Source organism: Vigna angularis, chromosome 10 (assembly GCF_016808095.1).
Source record: "Vigna angularis cultivar LongXiaoDou No.4 chromosome 10, ASM1680809v1, whole genome shotgun sequence".
Classification (NCBI taxonomy): Eukaryota; Viridiplantae; Streptophyta; class Magnoliopsida; order Fabales; family Fabaceae; genus Vigna; species Vigna angularis.
Genome location: NC_068979.1, coordinates 12,024,030 through 12,046,108, shown reverse-complemented (window position 1 = coordinate 12,046,108; position 22,079 = coordinate 12,024,030). Strand labels below are relative to the sequence as shown.

Here is a 22,079-nt window from a genome sequence, read left to right as displayed (position 1 = left end):
ATGCAAAATATCAGATTCACCCAAAATAAATTGGAAATAGTTATAATATATATATAACTGTTATTGTTATGCATGATAAAATAAGTTGAATTACTACAAAAATCACATTTTACATGACTTTTTGTATTGATAACATTTTCTTTTTGAGAAAAGCTTCATTTTCATCGAAATTGTGTTTATCAGTTAGTTCCGTGTTATATAGTTTCATCACTGTGATACCAAGCAACTCAGAAGAGATATTAAAGTACAAATACCTTGGTCATTTTTTATCTGAGTACCTTCGAAACAGATTCTTTTCTTGAATCTTCTAGTTAACAAGAAGCTTTGTTTGTTTTGCTTTTTTATTTTTTGTTCTTTTAAGTTCAAGTTTATCTAAATAGAGTTTATACATTAATTGAAAGGTTGTGATTTTGAAATAAGATTGAGTTGTGTTGTGTGGCAGGGACTGTGCTCGAAACTTTTGAAGATAACAGGTATTAGTCTGAGTATAAGAAATCGACACTTAGATCGGTTGATATCATCGGGCTTGGATCTGGGCCTAAATTGGAGAAGAAACTTAAATTTGCAACAAATGTTTCTTCTGGAATCATTTTTGGAAGGGAGCTTGTGAATTCTCCTGCCAATGTGCTAACACCATGTTCATATTAAACTAATGTTTATATGTTGCAGATAGGTGAATTTGACTAAACTTCTTACCAAGCTCTATAAAGAAAGTAAAATAAAGCAAACTCTTAAAAAAATTTAAAATTAATTCATATATCTCAACTTTAATCTTGTATTTTTTGTTCATGGGTTTGGTTTGACCGCCAATGTTTTTTGTTTTTTTTTTCTCATTTTCTTTTAATAATATTTGTCATGTGATGACAAATGATAGATGTATTTTAAGGTGCCGACTTAACTGAAATGTTAAACTACAATGATGCCATTTATAATAAAAAAACTTAAGACTTGACTAGAACTTTGGCAATTAAAAGGTTCTTGCATATTGAAAGGTAATAATACAAGATGGACTCTTTATTCAACCTTATGACAAAACAATTGGAAGAAAGCACGACACAAGTGTGCAAAGGTAAAATATCACAAATTCTTAGATCTATATATTTATATATATATTTTCATTATATTGTGCATGTAGAAGATAATTGTTCATATTACACACTACACACGAAGATCTTTATTTCCCTTCACATAAGCAACAAATGTTGTGTGTTGTATAGATACTAGGTATGCTTGCTTGTTGGGTGGAAGATCCAAATGGAGAAGCTTTGAAAAAGCATCTTGCTAGAATCCCAGATTATTTATCGGTTTCAGAAGATGGAATGACCTTGCAGGTAAATTAGATTATATTTTTAAATCTGAATTAAAATTAATTTATTATATTGTTATATATTATTATCAATAACGACAACTAAATAGGTAAACATAATAAACTTGAAGATTGTGTATATAATGAGGGTTGTTAGATTCTACTGTTTGGAAGACCAAGTGTTTGGAAGAGTCCTTGATGTAACACTACCTGTACTAAGTAATATGACCTTTTATATTTAACTTAAAACATTTGTTTTAGTTGTACATAACAAAGTTAATAAATAATCACATAGCACTTGTTATATAATTACTTACTGTACTAAACTAATATCATAAGCATTTTTTTAGTTGTACAAAACCAGCTTCAGAAATAACCACATTAGAATGAGTACACAACCAATTACTGGACTAATAAATGTGATGAAATTTATCCTTAAGAACCACTAGAATTGTTCTACATAACGATTTTAATTGTACAGAACCAGTTTCATAAATAACCACATAAGAATAAGTACATAACCAGTTATTGTACTAATAAATGTGATGAAATTTATCCTCAAGAATCACTATATTTGTTTTACATAAAGTGTTTCATATTAGACTAAAAACCCTTGATTGAATAGCCACTTATTGGACTAACTAATTTGATCTTTCGTATTCAACTTAAGCATTTTTGTAGATGTACATAAACAACTTAAGAAATAATCACATACAATTGAGTACATAACCAGTTACTGCATCAAACTCATTTGATCCTTCATATTGAACTTAAACCGTTTTTTACTTGTTCAGAACCAGCTTAAAAAATAACCACATACAAATGAGTACATAATCAGTTACTACACCAATAAATGTAGTGAAATTTATCCTCAAGAACCCCTAGATTTGTTCTACATAAGGAGTTTGATACTACAACACATACCCTTGATTGGATAACCACTTACTACACCAAAATCATTTGATCCTTCATATTGAACTTAAGCAGTTTTTTAGTTGTAAAAAATTAGCTTCAGAAATAACCACATACGAATGAGTGCATAACCAGTTACTACACCAATAAATGTGATGAAATTTATCTTCAAGAACCCCTAGATTTTTTCTACATAAGGAGTTTGATACTACACCACATGTCCTTGATTAGATAACCACTTACTGCATCAAACTCATTTGATCCTTCATATTGAACTTAAGAGTTTTTTAGTTTACAGAACCAGCTTCAGAAATAACCACATACGAATTAGCACATAATCAGTTACTACACCAATAAATGTGATGAAATTTATCCTCAAGAATCACTATATTTGTTCTATATAACGAGTTTCATACTAGGCCACAAACCCTTGATTTGAATAACCACTGGACTAATTAATATGATATTTCATATTCAATTTAATCATTTTTGTAAATGTACATAACCAGCTTAAGAAATAACCACATAGGACTGAGTAAATAACAAGTTACTGCACTAATAAATATGATGAAATCTATTCTCAAGAACCACTACATTTGTTGTATATAACAACTTCCTTACTACACCACATACCCTTGATTGGATAACCACTTACTGCACCAAAAGTAATATAATCCTTGATATTGAACTTAAGCATTTTTTTTTATTTGTACATGATTAGCTTTGGAAATAACCACATAGGACTTAAGACATAACCAATTACTGCACCAAAACTTGTGAAATCAATTTTTGACCAACACTTGTTTAATTTGTGTTTCATTTGTGCAGAGTAGGCGTAATTAATTGCTTTAGTCATTCTACTTTGCTGTGATATGATTTAAGTCTTATTCAAGTGCAAGATTGGATGACCCCTTATTTTTGTATTAATGATTTCGTCAGTTGTACAAAACCAGTTTAATTCATAACCACATATTGCTCAAGGTATAACCAGTTACTGCACCATATTGTCAAGTTTTTTTTATATGAAAACAACATGATATAAAACTTAGAACATAACATACATTACATAACCACTTAATGCAACAACTAATCTATGAAGTTGACTTTAGTACTTAACAAATTTTACTACAAAACACATCTATGTAAAGATAGACAATATTCCACACTGACAATAAAGATAAATCTGAAATACAAAACAAGAAATTAATGAAGTCCTAAAATTTTTCAATATTTAATATTCTTGTTTGATCCACTGTCTTCAGGTTTGTTGTTGTTGTCAACTGGTGGAATGAATTTGCTAAAGATGTCATCAACGAAATGTGTTGGAGGCTTGTTGGTAACAACTTGTAGTGATATACGTACTAGCTCATCAATTGGAAACACCTGCAAATACCGACACTATTAAAGAAAGTGGTCAAAACAAGTTAACAACAGGAATCAAAACATGGCAATATTATTAAATTTAGATGGCCATACAAGTTATCAATAGGAATCAAAACACATGAAACCAGAATCATTTGAAACAACACAACACAACCTATATGATCAATTCCACCTTCAAACCAAAATATTTGGTACAAATTTCAATAACATTGTGTGTGACAATGTGAATTCTTTTTCATCCTTTTGAAAGCTTTAACTATTTATAAGTATGAAATGTTTTTTATTTTGTTGATATAGCCTTGGCACTGCCCATAAAACATCATCTTGAAGCTATATAAAGTAAATTGTTATTCATCATTACTCGTTATTGTAAAATTTATATTTTCCAATTCATACATGTAATCTAATTTATAACACCACAAAGCATGAAACCATTCTTCCAAGTCATAATAATCTCCCCATACCTTTTTTGATTTCTTCCCTTACTCCAAAAATCCTACTTTCCCTTTCCATCTTTGTCTCCCAATTCTAACATCTCCTCTCTGATATACCACCGCTCCCTCTCTCGGTGTTTCTCACTGCCTCAACTACCACTAGCAGGTATTGCCCAGCCAGTAACGTCTGGACTCATTGGATTCCCTTTCTTCAATGTTTAACGTCAATTTGAGAGGGTATAGGGACATCTGGAAAAATTACAAAACTCACACAATTGAAAAAAAAAAATCACTACCACCATCAATCCAACCAAATATGAGAAAACCCAAAATGAAAATAAACAACATAATGTGAGAGAAGAAAAGGGATTCATCGCACTCAAATAATAAATTCTATCGAAATCAGTTTCCCCAACTCTATAGCAAGCCGACATTACTAATATAATGTGAGCATCACATATTTAGCTATATATAATTGAATAGGTCTAGTCTAAATTCTACATCTCTAATTTACTAATTAGGATTTTTGAGTATGAAGCAAAAGAACAAAAATATTCTGCAAAAACTGAGTTAATCCTATCAAAACTCCAACTTTGAGTTAACGCAAAGAGGTTTAGCAAAACAGGAAGTAATAAATTTACTGATTGAAAGAAGATTTCAAACTGAAGAGCACAAATGAAAACCCCTTAAAGCCTAAACCATTAACTAAAGGCATGAGAAACACACGTTCAAGCAGTCCATCAGTTATCAAAACCAAAACAAATTTAATGTGCATTGAAAACATAGAGAACTCACAACTTTCTCGAGGTATATAGAACAAGGAAAACAAAATGTCCGGGCCCACGATATTACGATTACAAATTCCAAACAGTGAAAAAAGGTTGATTAAGAAGATTGAGAAAAACCTTAATATCCCATTAACACACAAAACTCAGAAAGAAGGGAAAAGCTACAATGTGTAAGACCTGCTGAATAATGGTAGAGGGGAATGCAGAGGAAGTCGTGAAATAAAGCCAAAAGCAAAGAGAGAAAGTTTCGTCCTTTGCTTCAATTTCGATTGTTGAATCCTTCAGCAAAGAGTACTCTTCGCTTCCCATTGAATCAAATTTTTCAAATTTTACCACACCACAATCGTGTTCGACTTCCCGCTTTCGTGCACACAATATAAATATCAATTTCACACTTTTTTTTGCTTTGATTTAGGGTTGCTTGAGCACCATAAAGAAGGAGATTTTGTGTTTGATTTAGGGTTTTTGGAACAAAATAGAGAAAGAGAAAGGGTATTGCGTTCCTAAACCATTAAAATGAATCCAATGTGTGGAGAGACAAAGAGTTGGTTTTTCAAAGGGGCGGCCACTTTCATTATGCAAAATTCCAAACTTAATGACATTCATAAAAATGGGGTCCACCGCGTGTCAAATGAGTGTCAATCACTATAAGTGTCAAAATATTGTTTTTCTAAGGTGTAATTGACCTTTGCCTCACATTACACAACTAAAAAAAATGCAATAAGGTGTAATAGACCTTTGCCTCACATTATAACTAAACTTAAGATTAAAGTTATTTTGAATACTTGTAATACAAGTTTTTGAGCACACCAATTGAAATATGAAAAAAGTAGCATTTTGGATTTTATTTCTAATCCAAAATTTCCACCTCATCAACCTTTGCATTTTTGAATAAAACCTTATTTCTATGTTCATATACTTCAGATTAAAGTCATCCATGTAACCTTTCAAATAAGATTTCCTTTTCTATTCAATTCTAGCATGTTAAAATGATGAAAATGTTGCATGACTTTGTTTTTATTATTCCTATCCATTTATAACAAAGATCCCAAGCTAAGTTCGCTACCTTACATTCAAAAAGCAAATGTTGAACTGATTCTTCGTATTTTGTACAAAATCCTCGCATCTTACATGATACTAGTATATTTTTATGATGGAGGTTATCCTAAGTTGTCACACTATTCAAACCTACTCTCCAAATAAAGTGCTTGAGATTAGGGATTGCATTTGTCTTCCAAATCATATTGAAGAATTCACCCTAATCACCACAAGTATTACTTTGTAGAATTTTGTTTGCAAATTTTGCAGGTATATCTCTGACTTCCATTTCCAAGAATCATGTTCGTGTATTCGTGGTGCATACTGTATTAATATTTGTCTCAACATATTTACATGTGTTAATTAATTCCCACTCAAACCATTCCCTGTTCCACATTATTTTCCATTCCCATGCACATTATTCCATACACCAATTTCTAATATTGTAGCTTGTTTAAGAATGAAGTTACTATATAACCTAGGAATTTTTCAGCAAGTGATATTTCATCAATCCAACTATCTTCCCAAATTTTGATTTTTGTTCCATTTCCTATATTCCATTTAATATTTTTATACAACAAACTTTTGTCAACGTCAATACTGCATACCTTCTTCAGATCCTTCCACCATACTGATTCATAATTGGATTGCTTCATGTTCTCTAACTCTCTCTAATCCCCATATTTATATTCTAGTATGTTTCTCCACAATCCTTTATACTCATATCTATATCTTCATTTCCATTTTGCTAAAAGTGTCTCATTAAATCTTTGTACATCCAACCTCCCATCTTTTTTTGGCTGGTGACCATTTAACCCATGCTATTTTCTTTTTATGTGTTCCCATAAAAACTGTCTTTGCATTTTGGTGTTCTCTTTTACAACTATTTTTGGAACTTTAAATAATGATAAATAGAAAAGAGAAAGGGCACTTGAGACCAATTTCATCAAACCTTCAAAGGATAACTATCTACCTTTCCATTGTCTCAGTCCCTTCCCAAAATTTTGTATAAAATTGGATCCCAAAATTTACTGATGATTTTTAATTGATAAAAAATTACCGATGAACTTTTGATTAAGATGTAACATCAAAACATCTTTAAATAGATTTCAAGGTCAAGACGTTTTACATTTTATCGTCACACAAAAAAAAAAAGATATCACATGTGGTTATTTTTGTCTCTCTTCTTCCTATTTTGGCTACATTTAGAAGATGTAAATTTCTTGTTTGTTTACTTTACCGGGAAAGATTGCTAATTGGAATGATCTAACTACTTTGAATACACAAACACTAATGTAAACTTGATACCCCAAATTAGGATAAATAATCACGTGATGTTTTCTAATGATAATAGTTAACCTAAAAATGATTAATGGTTAAGGTTGTCAAACTGGCTAAATGAAAATAGGATTTAAGACCTTAATCATAATCTAATTAAGATAAAGAGTTTTCTCTTCTTAGTTTTATCATATGTACATATATGTATTGTAACTTCTCGTATTTATTCGTAAAAACTTAAAAAAAATACAATACATATAACATATGTTTTCTATGGTTTTTTCATCAAATATTTTGTTTTATTTATTTTATTTAATATTCAACTACTTATAAGTATAATACATCAAATACAAAAGAATAGTAGATGAAGAAGACTAATAAAATAGATGGAATGGAGGAGATGAGGTAAAGAAGTTTAACAAAGAAGATAATTGGGAACGAAGAAGATGAATGTAAATAAGTCTTGATATAAAATACAAATGTGGATGAACTAAACAAGTATAAAAAATTTATTAATATAATAAATGAAGGACATAAGTACGAGAAAATTTATATTTAAATTCAATGAAGAAAATTATAAATAAAAGATATGTTATTTTTAAATTTTGACTATTAAATTAAAAATATTGTACCGTTTTTTTTTCAATTCATAAATATATTAAAAAATGGGTAATATATAACTAAATACCGATTTGGCTTAACTAAACTTAAATAAATATTTTTTTATTAATACGTGTTAATTCATATTAATAGAAATATTATTCATTAAAAAATATTAAAAATAATTTTACATCTTTTAAATTTTCAAAAAATTAATTCTTTGCATCTATATTGGTATCATAATGTAGTAAACTCTAATATTTATGAGTTAATTTTACAAAAAAAAAAATTATCCACTAAATAAATATATTTAATATAACAAAATATGGGTTATAATTTTACAATTTGTTGTAGTAATTATTTTATGACACTTTGTAGTTATACACGTGTATCATGCAAATGGTTGTTAGGAATTTCTTCCAAACAAGATGTCTCTTGGAAGCAAGATATAGAAAAGTTATGAAGAACGTTGTCCCACGAACAAAAGTGACTCAAGCATCTCAAGACAAGTATCTCTTGGGCATTACACTAATACATTAATACATTAAGTAATAATTAAGTGAAATTTCTTATTGCTCCAATTATTAAATATAGCATGACTTTATTATTAAAACAGAAATATATTTGAAACATTTCTAATATGTGTATGGATGTATCCACTGAAAACAAAATTCTAAAATGGGAACTACTAATAACTAGTATATGCCTACTACAATTAAAAAATAAATAAATGTTATTTCAGAAGTGGGGTTGGGTATCACAATCACACTTTGGCATAACGGTAAATAGAATATATTACTGTATTAAAAGAAGAATATTAAAAGAAAATTTTATTATGAAAATTTTGTTGTATTTCAGATTTTGATTTCATCATTAAACAAATAAAATTTAAAAAAGACTTAAAATTTAAGTAGGTTGGTCTACAATAAACTTAAAATTTAAGTTTGTCAAATCTAAGTTGTTGTAAAATAGACTTAAAAAACTTAAAATAACATTTAAAAAAGCCCATTTTATAGTGGTGTTCACACTTTTCTTCTAGTTCTTAGCATTATCTTCAGTACTTTTAGTCAAATTTTTTTATATTCTTAATGTCTAAACTCCAAATCATACGGGCGATACCTGTTAAAGATATTCTAACGCTCAAGTCAGTAATTTAATATATCGATTATCATAATAAAATCTTAAATTCACAATAAATGCAATCATATGCTTTCTTATCTCAGACTTATATTTATAAGTTTCGATATAAACTTATGATTAACATAACTGTAATCATGGTCCAATGTCTAATAAATAAAACTTACCTATAAATTTGATTAAAAATTGTGTTTAAGCTTTCTTAGGATTTGTACCAACCGATTGTAATCCTAATTAGTATGGGGTGTTCAGTTTAACTCTTAAAATTAAAACTTAATTTTAGGATTACAATAGATAACTTCATGTAAGAAAAAATAGAAAAATAAATAATATATAGAGAAAGTTATATATATATATATATATATATTACTGTTACTACTACTCTTCAAAACATTATTAATTATTATTTTTATTCAAAAAAGAACATAATAAGATAACACTTTCGTAAAAGAAAAAAAACCTGCAGAAAGAATATAACAATTTACTTGTTAGAGGAGAAAGTGGACAGGGAAACTGAAATAGAAGAAAGAGACGGGTCACTTAAAATCCTTTTTCTCATGAATGAAGCATAAAAGAAAAAAGTTATATATGTTTTTGTACTGTAACAACCGAACAGTAAAGATCAAGTATCTAATTAAAGACGGAATGGTCAGGAGAAGATCGAGAATCTGTCCATAAGAAGATTAGCTTTAATTATAGATAACTTAAAATAAAATGTAATTATTATTAATGTGATTGTAATTAGACTGATGAAAAATTCACTGAAATATTTATAAATATAACACTAAAGTAAGAAGGTAGATAATTATATTTAATATTCAAATATCAAATTTAAAATAACTTATTTTTATATTTTGAAGTGTAATATTACTTGTGGAAGTTGATCTCCATCTTATCTCAAAACATTTTCTCTTTTTAAAAATTATACTTTTTAATACAATATAAAAAAACGTTAAATTTACAACCGATTCAAATAATATATATATATATATATATATATAATTTATATTAAAATATGAAAGAAATATGATTAAAATGTTAGTATATTATAGTATGAAGCGGTTTAATTTCTTTGGTTTAATACCAATTTTGGTCCCTCGATTTGTAGGATATGTTCAAAATTGTCCTCTCTTTTTTTAAAGTTAACTAACATCTTACTTTTTTCAAAAACAATTTAAGTGGATCCTTTTTGCTTATGACATTAAAAAACTAACGACAAAGTTGCTCTAGTGGCCAAAATTAGATGACGTGTCCAATTAGTTGGCAAGTTCAGCCAATAAGAGACTGCCACGTGGCAGTCCCCCTTTGCACTCAAAAGCTTTATCACACTTCTTCATCTTCATCATTAACCAATCACACTGTATTCAGTTGCCAAGAAACAAAAATATCAAAGTGAGGGAGAAAAACCTTCAGAGGGTGAAGACCAGCTTTGAGTTCATGAGATTGTTGTTCTTCGGTTTCTTTGCTGCTTGAATCAAGTGTCGACGTTAACTGAGAAGAAGAATCTAATGAAATCCATAATGGCACTGTTGTTCTCTGATTCCTTCTTCTCCGCTATGAAATCCATAATCGCGTGCCAAACCCTAATCCCCTTTCCCCTCTTCCCAAACCCTAATCCCCTTTCCTCTTCCCAAACCCTAATCTCTAATCGCACACTGCTGCAGAAATAATTTAATGTGTTTTTATTTATGTTTATATTCAATTTTGTTTTACTGGGATAAAAAACCTCACTATCTTCCAATCTCAGTGTCTCACCGTTGCCGTAAACCAAGATCGTCGTCGCCCGTACGCCTTCGCTCTCTCCACTACTGCGACGCGCCCCATCTCCCCGCCCTTCCGCACTCAAAACAAACAAACAGTTTAGAAATACAGTGCAGGGAGGGGCGACAAATCCCTCCGGGGGCTCCGGGGGGTTGAAGTCAATGTCTTCTAATGGGTTGACGTTGTCGAAAAAGGAGGTGTCAATGTAATAGGAGGGTTTGCATTTGGCGTAGAGGATGGAGGGGTGGTTTAGGGTTTGGCGAAGAGGAGGGAGACGGTGTGCATCGGCGAAGGGAGGAGAGAGAAGCGGGAAGAGGGAAAAAATGAGAATGCCACGTAATAATAAACTGTACAGCTAATTCAGGTTTCGCCAGGTAAACAACTCTGTCGTTAATCTTTTTAACTCTGTAAGCAAAAAAGACTAACGTGCACCGTTTTTGCGAAAAGTAAGATGTTAGTGAACTTTTGAAAAAAAAGAAGAGAACATTGAACAGATCTTACAAATCGAGGGACCAAAATAGGTATTAAACCAATTTCTTTAAAAGAGTGTCAACTTATCATTTTCTTTGTTATTTTCCTTTTTATTTTTTATATATTTTTATTCCTTTAAACCACATAATATTTCTATTCTTTGACTATTTTATAAAGTAAATATTGAAGGTAATGATACATAGATATCCAATTTTTATTTAACAAATTTTTAATATCAGTAAAAATATATTTTTTTAAAATAAAAAATAATTTAAGATCAATTAATTAAAAGAGTATAAATATTAAATTTTTATTAAGTATTGAAAAGGAGTAGATAAATGATGAGTTATGCATGTAAAATTTTCCAAATATTTATCTGTTACTGCAGTCCTATTTATGTTAGTTTTATGTTCTCTTTTTTATGTTAGTTTTAGAGTTTTTTTTATTTAAATTTTAAGTTTATTATAAATTTGAAATGTTTTAATTAGTTTCTCTATAAATGTTTTGTAATATATTGAATTTTTCAAAATTAAAAATTTTTCAATTGAGTTTCTCCAATTAAATTTTTCTGGTAATTAAGTAATGTAATTAAGTTTTGTTTTTATCATACTTATTTGAATAATATTGTAAAATTTTATAAAATTATAAAAATATAAATATGAAATTGTATGTAATGAAAACTAAGATGACAGAATAATGAAATAATCACGTTATCCAAGTTAACAATAAAATTTAAGAATAAGATGATCAATTTAAAATAATCTAACCATAAGAATTCAATTTAAAAATTTTAAAGTTTTTAGAATTTAATAGATTACAAAAAGATTAATATAATAATTCAATTAAAAGTTTTTAAATCTATCATATAGTTCAAATTTAATTAAACTTCTTTTTTTCATATGTAAAATCTTCTTCTCTTCTTTGTAACACAAAAATTTCCTCTTTTTGTTCTTTGCTTTGATACTGTGTGATATCCTTGCCTCCCTTTAAAAGCAACACCAAACACAATTATAAAATTTTGTCTTCCTTTATATATATATATATATTACAAGGCATGGCAAGATAATGTATAATGGAAAGCATTGGTGTTGCATCCCGAGGAATAGTTCGTGAAGTGCTCACAAGATACAACTATCAAGAATGGGAAACTCTAATGAAAAACTATTTGAGGGGGGAAAATCTGTGGGAAGTTGTGGAGAGTGATTCTGTTTTTGATGCACAGAGAAACGCAAAGGCTCTGCATATTATTCAACTATCATGTGCACCAATAATTTTCAAACAAATTAAACACCTCCAAACCGCCCACGAAGCTTGGAATCACTTGGCCGAAGTTTGCAGATCTGAAGTCCAACCGCATATTCGACACGGTAAGTGTTTAGATGCATCTTCAAATTTTCTTTATATAAATTATATATTTACACGTAATACTAACTCAAATATTTATTTATGTTTTAATGTGAATTGGACGCACATATAGGTGTTGTATCTGACAACGTTAGTGAGCACAAAGATTTATACAAGTTTGTGAAAAACGGTGATTGGGAAGGCACGAGCTCATACTTGAGGGATCAACCGAATGCCATATTTTGGGCTCCGCCTTCAGGTAGGACGGTTCTTCATGTTGCAACAATAGAAGGACATATGAAAATTGTGGAGTGGTTAGTGTACTTAGGGAAGAAGCAATTAGTAGAAATGCAGGATGAGGATGGTAATACTGCTCTTGCTCTTGCTGCTATTTATGGAGACATTAATATAGCAAAATGTTTTGTAAATGCGGAAGGTGGCTTCGAATTGCTTGCTATAGAGAACAAAGAGGGTGAGATCCCTCTTCTTCTGGCCGCTAATTCAGGACGCAAAAGAATGACTCGTTTCCTATTCTTTAGAACTTCTTCCGATGTCATTGATCAGCAGTCTCCAGACAATCGAGTTTTGCTTCTGGAACGATGCATCCAAGCGCATATATTTGGTAAGCAAATAAACCACAATACATCCATATACACTGCTTCCCTCATTCTCTTCTCCAACCCTCAATCTTCCTCTCCTTCACCATTTCAATGATCCTTTGATTTACGACACACACATATATGTTTAAGAAAAAAGAAGTTAGAAAATGATTGCATGGTTTCAACTCGCAGATGTGGCTTTGAGATTGCTTAGATGTTATGAGGAACCGCCCATTGAATCCTTATTACCTGTCTTGCGCCAATTGGCTCGAATAACTTCTGCACATTTACAGCCCAGTCTTTGGCAGACAATAGTTTACAGTTTGAAAAATGGTAAGATTTTCCTTTTTTTTTTTACCTAATGCTTTCTTTTTTCTCTTGCATTAATTAGACAAGTTAGATGCGCTTTTCAACATAAAACAACATATTTTAATCATTTTAACTGTTATATTTCTTACTCACTTATGCAAATATGTACGTAATACAGAAGCTAAAATACTAGTAAAGGAGAAAGTAAAATAAAATTATAGTAGAGAAAAAGTATTTTCAAAGTAGATGGAAAATAATAATAAAAAAAGGTTAAAAGTTATCTTCACTTACTTAATTGAGTGGAAAATATAGATTAAACAAATAAATTTGATGAAAAATTGTATTAATTAACAATATTATAAAAATATATTAATTTTACAACAGAGGTTTATAAGAAATTGATATCGTTATATAAGATTGCTTTATGTGATGATAATTTTCTTGAAAAAATAATAAAATTCAAGTTGAAGAAGGAAACATATGGTTGAAGAATAGTTTATAACACCAACAACGTTTAACTATTTAGCACAAAAGATATGCGACTGACTTAAACTTCTTCTTATAGTACTTTTATCAATATATTATATATGTTGATAACAAATGCTACATAAAAATATTCTAAAAGAAATTAACTGTTTGAAAATGATAGTCTGATGCTTTTTTATGAGGTATATAGTTAAAATTGGATAATTTTATAAGAAATAAAAATATTTAAATATGTTATTAATTACATGATGGTATATGTATCAACCAAGGAATTTTGAATTTACAGACTAGTAAGATATACAATTTAACTTTTATGAGTGTAACCAAGTTCTATTCAATCTACCAAGTTGAATATTTGGTTGAATTGATTTAATTTTGTGTGTCTAATTAAAATAAATTGATAATGTGTTCATGAGTTAAACTGGTCGAGTCAATCTAATTTAATTTCATAATAAACATATAAAATAAACAGGCATGCTCAATTTCATATCTTGTATCCATTTTTGGATCATATTTAGTAAATTTGATTTTTTTAAATTATTTCTTTGATTAACTAACTTCAATTTGAAATAATATTTAGTAAATTGTAAAATAAATTTATAATCATTAAATATGGTCAAAGTATATAAACTGATTATGTGGATATGGATTTTAAAACAATGTTTGTTAAGAATTAAAGATATGATGATATTTTTTATTTTTGATTTGAATTCCAAATCAAGTTGGATTAGCTTATTAAACTAAAAAAAAATACAAACTCAAACAAAAATTGATTTAAAATTACATTAATGGTAAATATTCAGATTCATTAATTACAATAAATTCTGCTACGCAGTCTAACATTCAGGAAGGTTAATTCTGAAATTGTTTGTTGGTTCAAATGATCAAATGTCTAAATATCTTTTGTTAGTAAAACCAAACCATAAGTAATTTTGTGTTCTCTCCCATTGTTTCAGAATCGACAATTATGGATTCATGTGGACTGAAATCCCAAAATAAAGAGAGAGTACTTGGACACAAGAAGGAATTTCTACAAATATTAAGGTATTATAAAGATATTATTTCGAAGTTTAATAGTTCAGAACTCCGGAATGCTTTGGTGTATGATGCCATGTTGGAAGCAGCAAAGCATGGAAATGTTGAGTTCATAAATTATATGAGGAAGGCTAACCATGACGTCTTACGGGCAATGGACAATCATGGAAGAGACATATTTTCGTATGCGGTTCTTCATCGCAAACACAATGTGTTCCAACTTATGCATTATCTCTGGAAATAAGGATATAATTAACTATTCAACAGACAAGTTTGGCAATAACCTATTGCACTTGGCGGCACACTTAGGACCTTTGTCTGATCTGAATCTCAGACCCGGTGCTGCTCTACAAATGCAAAGAGAAATTCAATGGTTTAAGGTACATTAATCTTCATTAGTTTTCTCTCTCTCTAGTGCAATATATAGTCCATGCTTGCATTAACGTGGATGAAATGAGTGCAGGCAGTGGAGGAAGTTGTGCATGTCAAATGTAGAGAGGCCTTAAATGATGAGGGTAAGAAGCCTGAAGAGATGTTTAATGAAACTCACAAGGAGCTGATGAAAGATGGAGAAAAATGGGCAAAGGAAACAGCTGGGACATTTGCAATTGTGGGTGTTCTCGTTATAACTGTCACGTTCGCTGCACTCTTCACTGTCCCAGGGGGTCTCCATGAAGACACTGGAATGCCGACTTTGATAAAGGAAAAACGGTTTACTGTGTTTATTGTAGCTGATGTAATCTCTTTCTTGGCTTCTATATTACAGTATTGATATATATTGACCTTCAAACATCGCGCTATGCTGCAACAGACTTCCTAGAAAGATTGCCCACCAAGATAATGTCAGGGCTTGGGTTCCTTTCCCTGTCCCTAGTGTCCATGATGATTGCCTTCTGTGCTGCTCTTGGAATAGTTCTACAAAAATCAAGCTTGTACAAGCACCTCTTTGTAGGAGTCATCATATTGGCAGGCATTCCCTTCATTTTACTCATACCCTCACTGCTCCTACTCCTACTTCAGATTTTCCCATTTATAACAAAAAATCCCATCACCATTCACCACAAGTGAACCTTCATCGGAAAATTTTTTCCTAATCTGTTATTGTTGCGTGTCAAAGCATGCCTGATACAACTGGGAATATTAGACTTAAAAGAATGACCCGAAGGCCTGCAGGGTGGTCAACTTTTATCCATTCTTAGAATGATTCACTGTCGTACACATTTCTTAAAGTATTCTAGAAGGAGTTTGTTTTATTTCTGTTAGGCCTGTGTGCCACGTAGCTAAAGGAATCTTATCTCTATCTTTCCTTTAATTGTAGCACTTTGCATTGAATGAAAGGGGGGAAAATTTATATTCTCTTCTTCCTTATTACCTGTTTTAAGGAGGCTGCACTGACCTCAAATCCAGTGCCTAATTCTCCATTATTTAACAATTGGTGCTTTCATTGTCCTTTTCCCATGGCTGACGGTGCACGTTTAAAAAATCTCTCTGACAAACTGGATGAGGTGCTCACACAAATATCCCTTTTCTCCACACAAATGACAGATATCCATACTCGTGTCTCCCACCTCGAAGCTCACCCTCTCACCCCTCCTTCTTCACCGCACCGTTTTCATTCCAGTGCCACCTCCTCTTCTCAACGCCATTTTCTAAAACTTGATGTGCCTTGTTTTGATGGCACCGACCCACTCGGATGGATCTTCAAAATCACACAGTTCTTCGACTATCACAATACTCCTGAAGAAGAACGCATTACCGTCGCTTCTTTTTACTTAGACGGAGCTGCCTTGGCCTTGTTCCAGTGGATGTATCGTAATGGCCAGCTCCATTCATGGCAACAACTGCTCCAAGCTCTGGAAACGAGATTCGCTCCTACGGCATTTGACGATCCAAAGGGCAAACTCTTCAAGCTAGCCCAAACCACAACTGTCTCAGATTTCCTCACCGAATTTGAATCGATTGCTAACCGTGTGGCTGGGTTACCCCCTTCGTTTCTTCTCAGTTGTTTCATCTCCGGTCTCAAGCCCGAAATCCGCCGTGAGGTGGTGGCCCAACAACCCCCAACACTATCTCATGCGGTGGGATTAGCTAGGTTGCAAGAAGAAAAAATTTGGGATCTCAACCGTGTCCCGAAACCCAAATCTGTGTCTCCTTGGCCTCCTCCCTCTATTAACCGCACTATTACGTCACAGACCCAATCACAAACCACAAAACATCTTCCCCCACTCCTAACCTCTCCTATCGAAAAATCCCTTCCGCCACTTCTAACCCCTCCTCCGCCCAAAACCCGTTACCGACAACTCACTGAAGCCGAGATGGCGGACCGCCGTGAGAAGGGTCTCTGTTTTAACTGTGAACAAAAATATTCCCGTTCCCACCGCTGTCCAGCTCGTTTTCTTTTTTTCATTGCAGAGGAAGCTGACTCTGTTGGGGAAGGTGACTTAGAAATGCCCACTTTCGATGGCGTGTTGGAGCCAATGGGTGATAGCCCAAATCAGTCAGCCCAAATCAGCCTTCACGCCCTTTCTGGCACTGGGGCTCCCGAAACATTGCGTCTTATGGGCCAAATTGGGCTTCATCAGATCAGCGTTTTAGTAGATGGGGGTAGCACCCACAATTTTGTTCAACGCAAGGTTGCTCAATTATTAGGTCTGGCCCATTCTCCTTCACCTCCTTTGAAGGTTCTGGTTGGCAGTGGTGAGGAGCTGACTTGTGCCCATGTGTGCCAAGGGGTAGAGCTCTTTCTTCAAGGTCACTCATTCACATTGGATCTGTATGTCCTAGACATGGGGGGTGCCGATGTGGTTTTGGGAGCCCAATGGTTGAAGCAATTGGGGCCTATTTTGATGGACTATCAAGCTCTTACCATGAAGTTTGTCTTCAACGAATCTACTATTGAACTGCGCGGTGATTCGGGATTGAAGCCTTCATCCATTTCACTTCATCAACTGAGGCGGGTTGCGAGAACAGACCCTTCGGCCCAATTCTTTTCACTTTCGGTTCGTCCGTCTCACCCTCCAGACCCTTCTCCATCTCATCATAACACTCAAGTACAGCAGTTGCTTCAATCGTATTCCACATTGTTCTCTGAACCAACTTCGCTTCCCCCCTCAAGAGCCACCGATCATGCCATTCCTTTATTCTCACATGCTCAACCAGTCAATGTACGACCTTATAAATACCCCCACGCACAGAAGTTCGAAATCGAGCGTCAGATTTCGAAGATGCTGGAATTAGGATGGATCCAACCTAGTACCAGCCCATTTTCCTCTCCGGTCCTTCTTTTGAAAAAGAAGGATGGCTCTTGGCGCATGTGCGTTGATTATCGGGCATTGAATGCAATAACGGTGAAGGATCGTTTTCTTATCCCAACCGTGGATGAGCTACTGGATGAATTGGGTTCTGCTCGTTGCTTCTCCAAATTGGAACTCACTTCGAGGTTCCATCAGATTCGGTTACAGTCCAGCGATGTGCACAAGACAGCCTTTCGAACTCATGATGGCCATTACGAGTATTGTGTGATGCCATTCGGATTGTGCAACGCCCCAGCAACCTTCCAGTCCACGATGAATGAGATTTTCCGACCCTTATTGCGTAAATTTGTTATAGTTTTTTTTTATGATATCTTGGTTTTTAGCACGAATTTTGAACAGCATTTATCTCATTTAAAGCAAGTCTTCCATATATTAGAGCATCATCAGTTCTTTCTGCAGCCACACAAGTGCTAATTTTTCCAGCCACAAATCTCTTATTTGGGGCACATCGTGGCTAATGGGGGTGTGTCTCCTGATCCCGTGAAGATACAAGCGATGGTTCAATGGCCTACACCCAAATGCATTAAAGGGTTACGTGGGTTTTTAGGACTCACTGGATTCTACCGGAAATTTGTTCAAAATTACGCCGCCATTGCACTGCCTCTCACGGATTTACTCAAGAAGGGGAAATTTCAGTGGTCTTCATCAGCTCATTCAGCCTTCGAAGCCTTGAAGTCAGCCATGACCAGTACCTCTGTCCTCAAACTTCCGGATTTTTCTAAACCATTTTATGTCCAGACGGATGCTTCGGGTTCGGCCATGGGAGCTGTTCTATTGCAGGACAATCATCCAATTGCTTTCTATAGTAAGGTTTTTTGCCCTCGCTTGTCTAAGTCCTCCGCATATATCCGTGAGCTACACGCCATCACAAGCGCCGTAAAGAGGTGGCGTCAATATTTATTGGGTCATTTCTTCATCATCCAAACAGATCAAAAGAGCTTGCGTGAGCTTTTAACTCAAGTAATCCAGACGCCAGAGCAACAACATTACTTAGTAAAATTGTTGGGTTACGACTATGAGATCCAATACAAACCAGGAAAATTGAACGTTGTAGCTGATGCTTTATCTCGTTCTCAAGAACAAATTCCAGCTAATCTTCTCGCCCTCACTATTCCCAAGTTTGCTTTCCTGCGAGAATTGAAGGCTTCCTTGCTCACTGATCCCGAATTCATATTGATGCGTGATAAGGTTATCGCTGATCCCTATTCCCATCAACTATTTCGAGTGCATGAAGGGTTGTTACTGTTTAAAGGAAGGATTTGGATTAGCAATAAATCTGAATTTGTGCCACTGTTATTGCGTGAGTTTCATGAAACTCCGATAAGGGGCCATGCTGGCGTCAACAAAACTTTAAGGCGTTTGAGTGCAAACTTCTATTGGGGGTCTATGGCTAAAGATGTGAAGACCTTTGTTTCTCAGTGTGTGGTTTGTCAACAAACAAAGTACAACACTAAACCTCCAGGGGGACTTCTTCAGCCCTTGCCCATTCCGACTGGAGTTTGGGAGGACATTTCTTTGGATTTCATCACCGGCTTGCCTCCCTCAAAAGGTTACACGGTTCTCTTAGTGGTAGTGGACCGTTTCTCTAAGGCTATACATATAGGTGCCTTACAATCCAATTTCACTGCCTACAAAGTTGTAGAGCTCTTTGTCTCTATTGTTTGCAAGCATCACGGTTTACCCCGCAGCATAGTGTCCGATCGCGACCCCATTTTTATCAGTTGTTTTTGGTCAGATTTGTTCAAATTCAGTGGCACACTTCTTCGTATGAGCTCCTCGTACCATCCACAAACAGACGGACAAACCGAAGTTATGAACCGAACCATCGAACAATATCTTCGTGCTTTTGCTCACCACAAACCCAGTCTTTGGTTCAACTTTTTGCCCTGGGCTGAGTACCATTATAATACTTCTATTTATTCTGGTTCAGGTTTGTCTCCTTTTGAAGTAATGTTTGGAAAGCCGCCACCATCAATTCCGCATTACATCGAAGGTTTCCCCTAACGATGGATGTGACAATGTGCTCTCCTCACGTGAAGAAATACTTTCGCTATTAAAACGTAATCTGTTAAAAGCACAAGGGCGTATGAAAAAGCAGGCGGATGCTAAACGCCGCGACGTAAATTTGGAAGTTGGTTCATGGGTCTACGTAAAACTGCAGCCCTATAGACAGATTTCAATATCTGGTAACAAATATAATAAGCTTTCTAAGCGTTTTTATGGGCCCTTCAAGGTCTTGGAGAAAATTGGGCCGATTGCTTATCGCATAGAACTTCCTTCCCACTCAAAGATTCATGATGTGTTCCATTGCTCTATGTTGAAGCCACATGAGGGTCCGACTCCGTCCCTCATAGATCAAATTCCTCCTACTTCTGTTGATAATAATCCTCTCATTTCACCCTTGGCAATCTTGGCTTTCAAAACAGTGAATATGGGAGGTAACCCAACGCGTTATGCTCTGGTTCAATGGAAAGGACTCTCGCCAGATGACACTTCTTGGGAAAAATGGGATGAGCTTAAATCACTCTTTGACCTTGAGGACAAGGTCAATGTCGAAGGGGATGGTATTGATACAACTGGGAACATTAGGCCCAAAAGAATGACCCGAAGGCCTGCAGGGTGGTCAACTTTTATCCATTCTTAGAATGATTCACTGTCGTACACATTTCTTAAAGTATTCTAGAAGGAGTTTGTTTTATTTCTGTTAGGCCTGTGTGCCACGTAGCTAAAGGAATCTTATCTCTATCTTTCCTTTAATTGTAGCACTTTGCATTGAATGAAAGGGGGGAAAATTTATATTCTCTTCTTCCTTATTACCTTTTCTAAGGAGGCTGCACTGACCTCGAATCCAGTGCCTAATTCTCCATTATTTAACACCGACATTAAGTATCATTTCAAATTATTAGTTAATGTTTTAATTTTTCTATACTGTTAGCCACGTTAGGTTATGTTGAACGTGTGCATTTGTTTAAGAGTTTTTCTGTTTTCCTGCAGTTTAGCCATGTTTTTAGGACGTTATTTATTTTAATTACTCATTTAAGTCGAAATTTGGTATTTTGCTGCTTTTACAATTTGTTATTTTGATTTTTTTTCATTATCTATATTTAAAATCGATTATTATGGAATGAATTTATTATTTTTCCTCCGTGAGTTTATCGTGCTTTCACCAACAAATTGGTATCATGAGTCTAAAGAGGGATACAAAAATCTATAATTTTTTCGGATAATCTCCGAAAAATATACTACCTGCAGTTAAGAAAAATGTTAAAACAAACTGCGTCTAAATAATTACTAACAGTTTTTTTAGAAACCACAATTTTCACATATTAGTTCTATGTAAGAGTCTTGTTTGTAGATTTTCTTTTGTACTTGTTACTGTTCGTACTTTCAATTTATTTCTGCAAGATGTTTCCACGCCCTCAACGCTGAATATATAATAATTTAAACTCACTATATAGTAAGTTAAAATATGTAAATATGTTTCTCACATTAAATTTATAAATAAGCTAACAAGGAATAATACTTTTTGTTTAGGTAGAAATCTTCGTGGGAGCAAGACACTAACCTTTATGACGTGTTCTTCTTATCCGACAATCTGAGCCTTGGTTCTGTATTTATAGGTTATCACGAGCCTAATAAAATATAAACAGATTTACCTTAAAATCCGGTTGGTTGCTAATAAATAGTTTTACGAATATTTTTAATCATATATCTTTAATTATTTTATCGTCTGCTAAACTATTGGGCCAATAATAACTTAAACGTTGGCCCAATTATGGGTCAACATTTGTTGTAGCGATTGGACTTAACGACTTTGAGTGGATGGAGCGAACGGCCCATATTGCATACCATACACTTTTATTAAAATTATTTTAAATATTAAA

General features: G+C 33.3%; 1 protein-coding gene, 2 long non-coding RNA genes and 1 pseudogene across 3 annotated transcripts; 3 read left to right on the top strand and 1 right to left on the bottom strand.

Annotated features, from left to right (window-relative positions):
- The first annotated feature begins 955 nt into the window (after positions 1–955).
- LOC128194196 (uncharacterized) lies at positions 956–3,562 on the top strand. Its single transcript, XR_008245515.1, has 3 exons — positions 956–1,069; positions 1,218–1,331; positions 3,481–3,562. It is a non-coding gene; the product is annotated as an uncharacterized LOC128194196 (long non-coding RNA).
- On the bottom strand, positions 3,232–5,382 carry LOC108335391 (uncharacterized). The gene is made up of 3 exons (XR_001832734.2): positions 5,001–5,382; positions 4,066–4,284; positions 3,232–3,616 (listed from the first exon to the last, which is right to left on the bottom strand). It is a non-coding gene; the product is annotated as an uncharacterized LOC108335391 (long non-coding RNA).
- A 6,798-nt stretch (positions 5,383–12,180) lies between these two features.
- On the top strand, positions 12,181–17,116 carry LOC108334873 (uncharacterized; annotated as a pseudogene).
- On the top strand, positions 16,339–18,609 carry LOC108334872 (uncharacterized). Its single transcript, XM_017570802.1, has one exon. It carries the CDS (start codon positions 16,339–16,341, stop codon positions 18,607–18,609), a length of 2,271 nt encoding a protein of 756 aa, XP_017426291.1.
- The last annotated feature ends 3,470 nt before the right edge of the window (positions 18,610–22,079 follow it).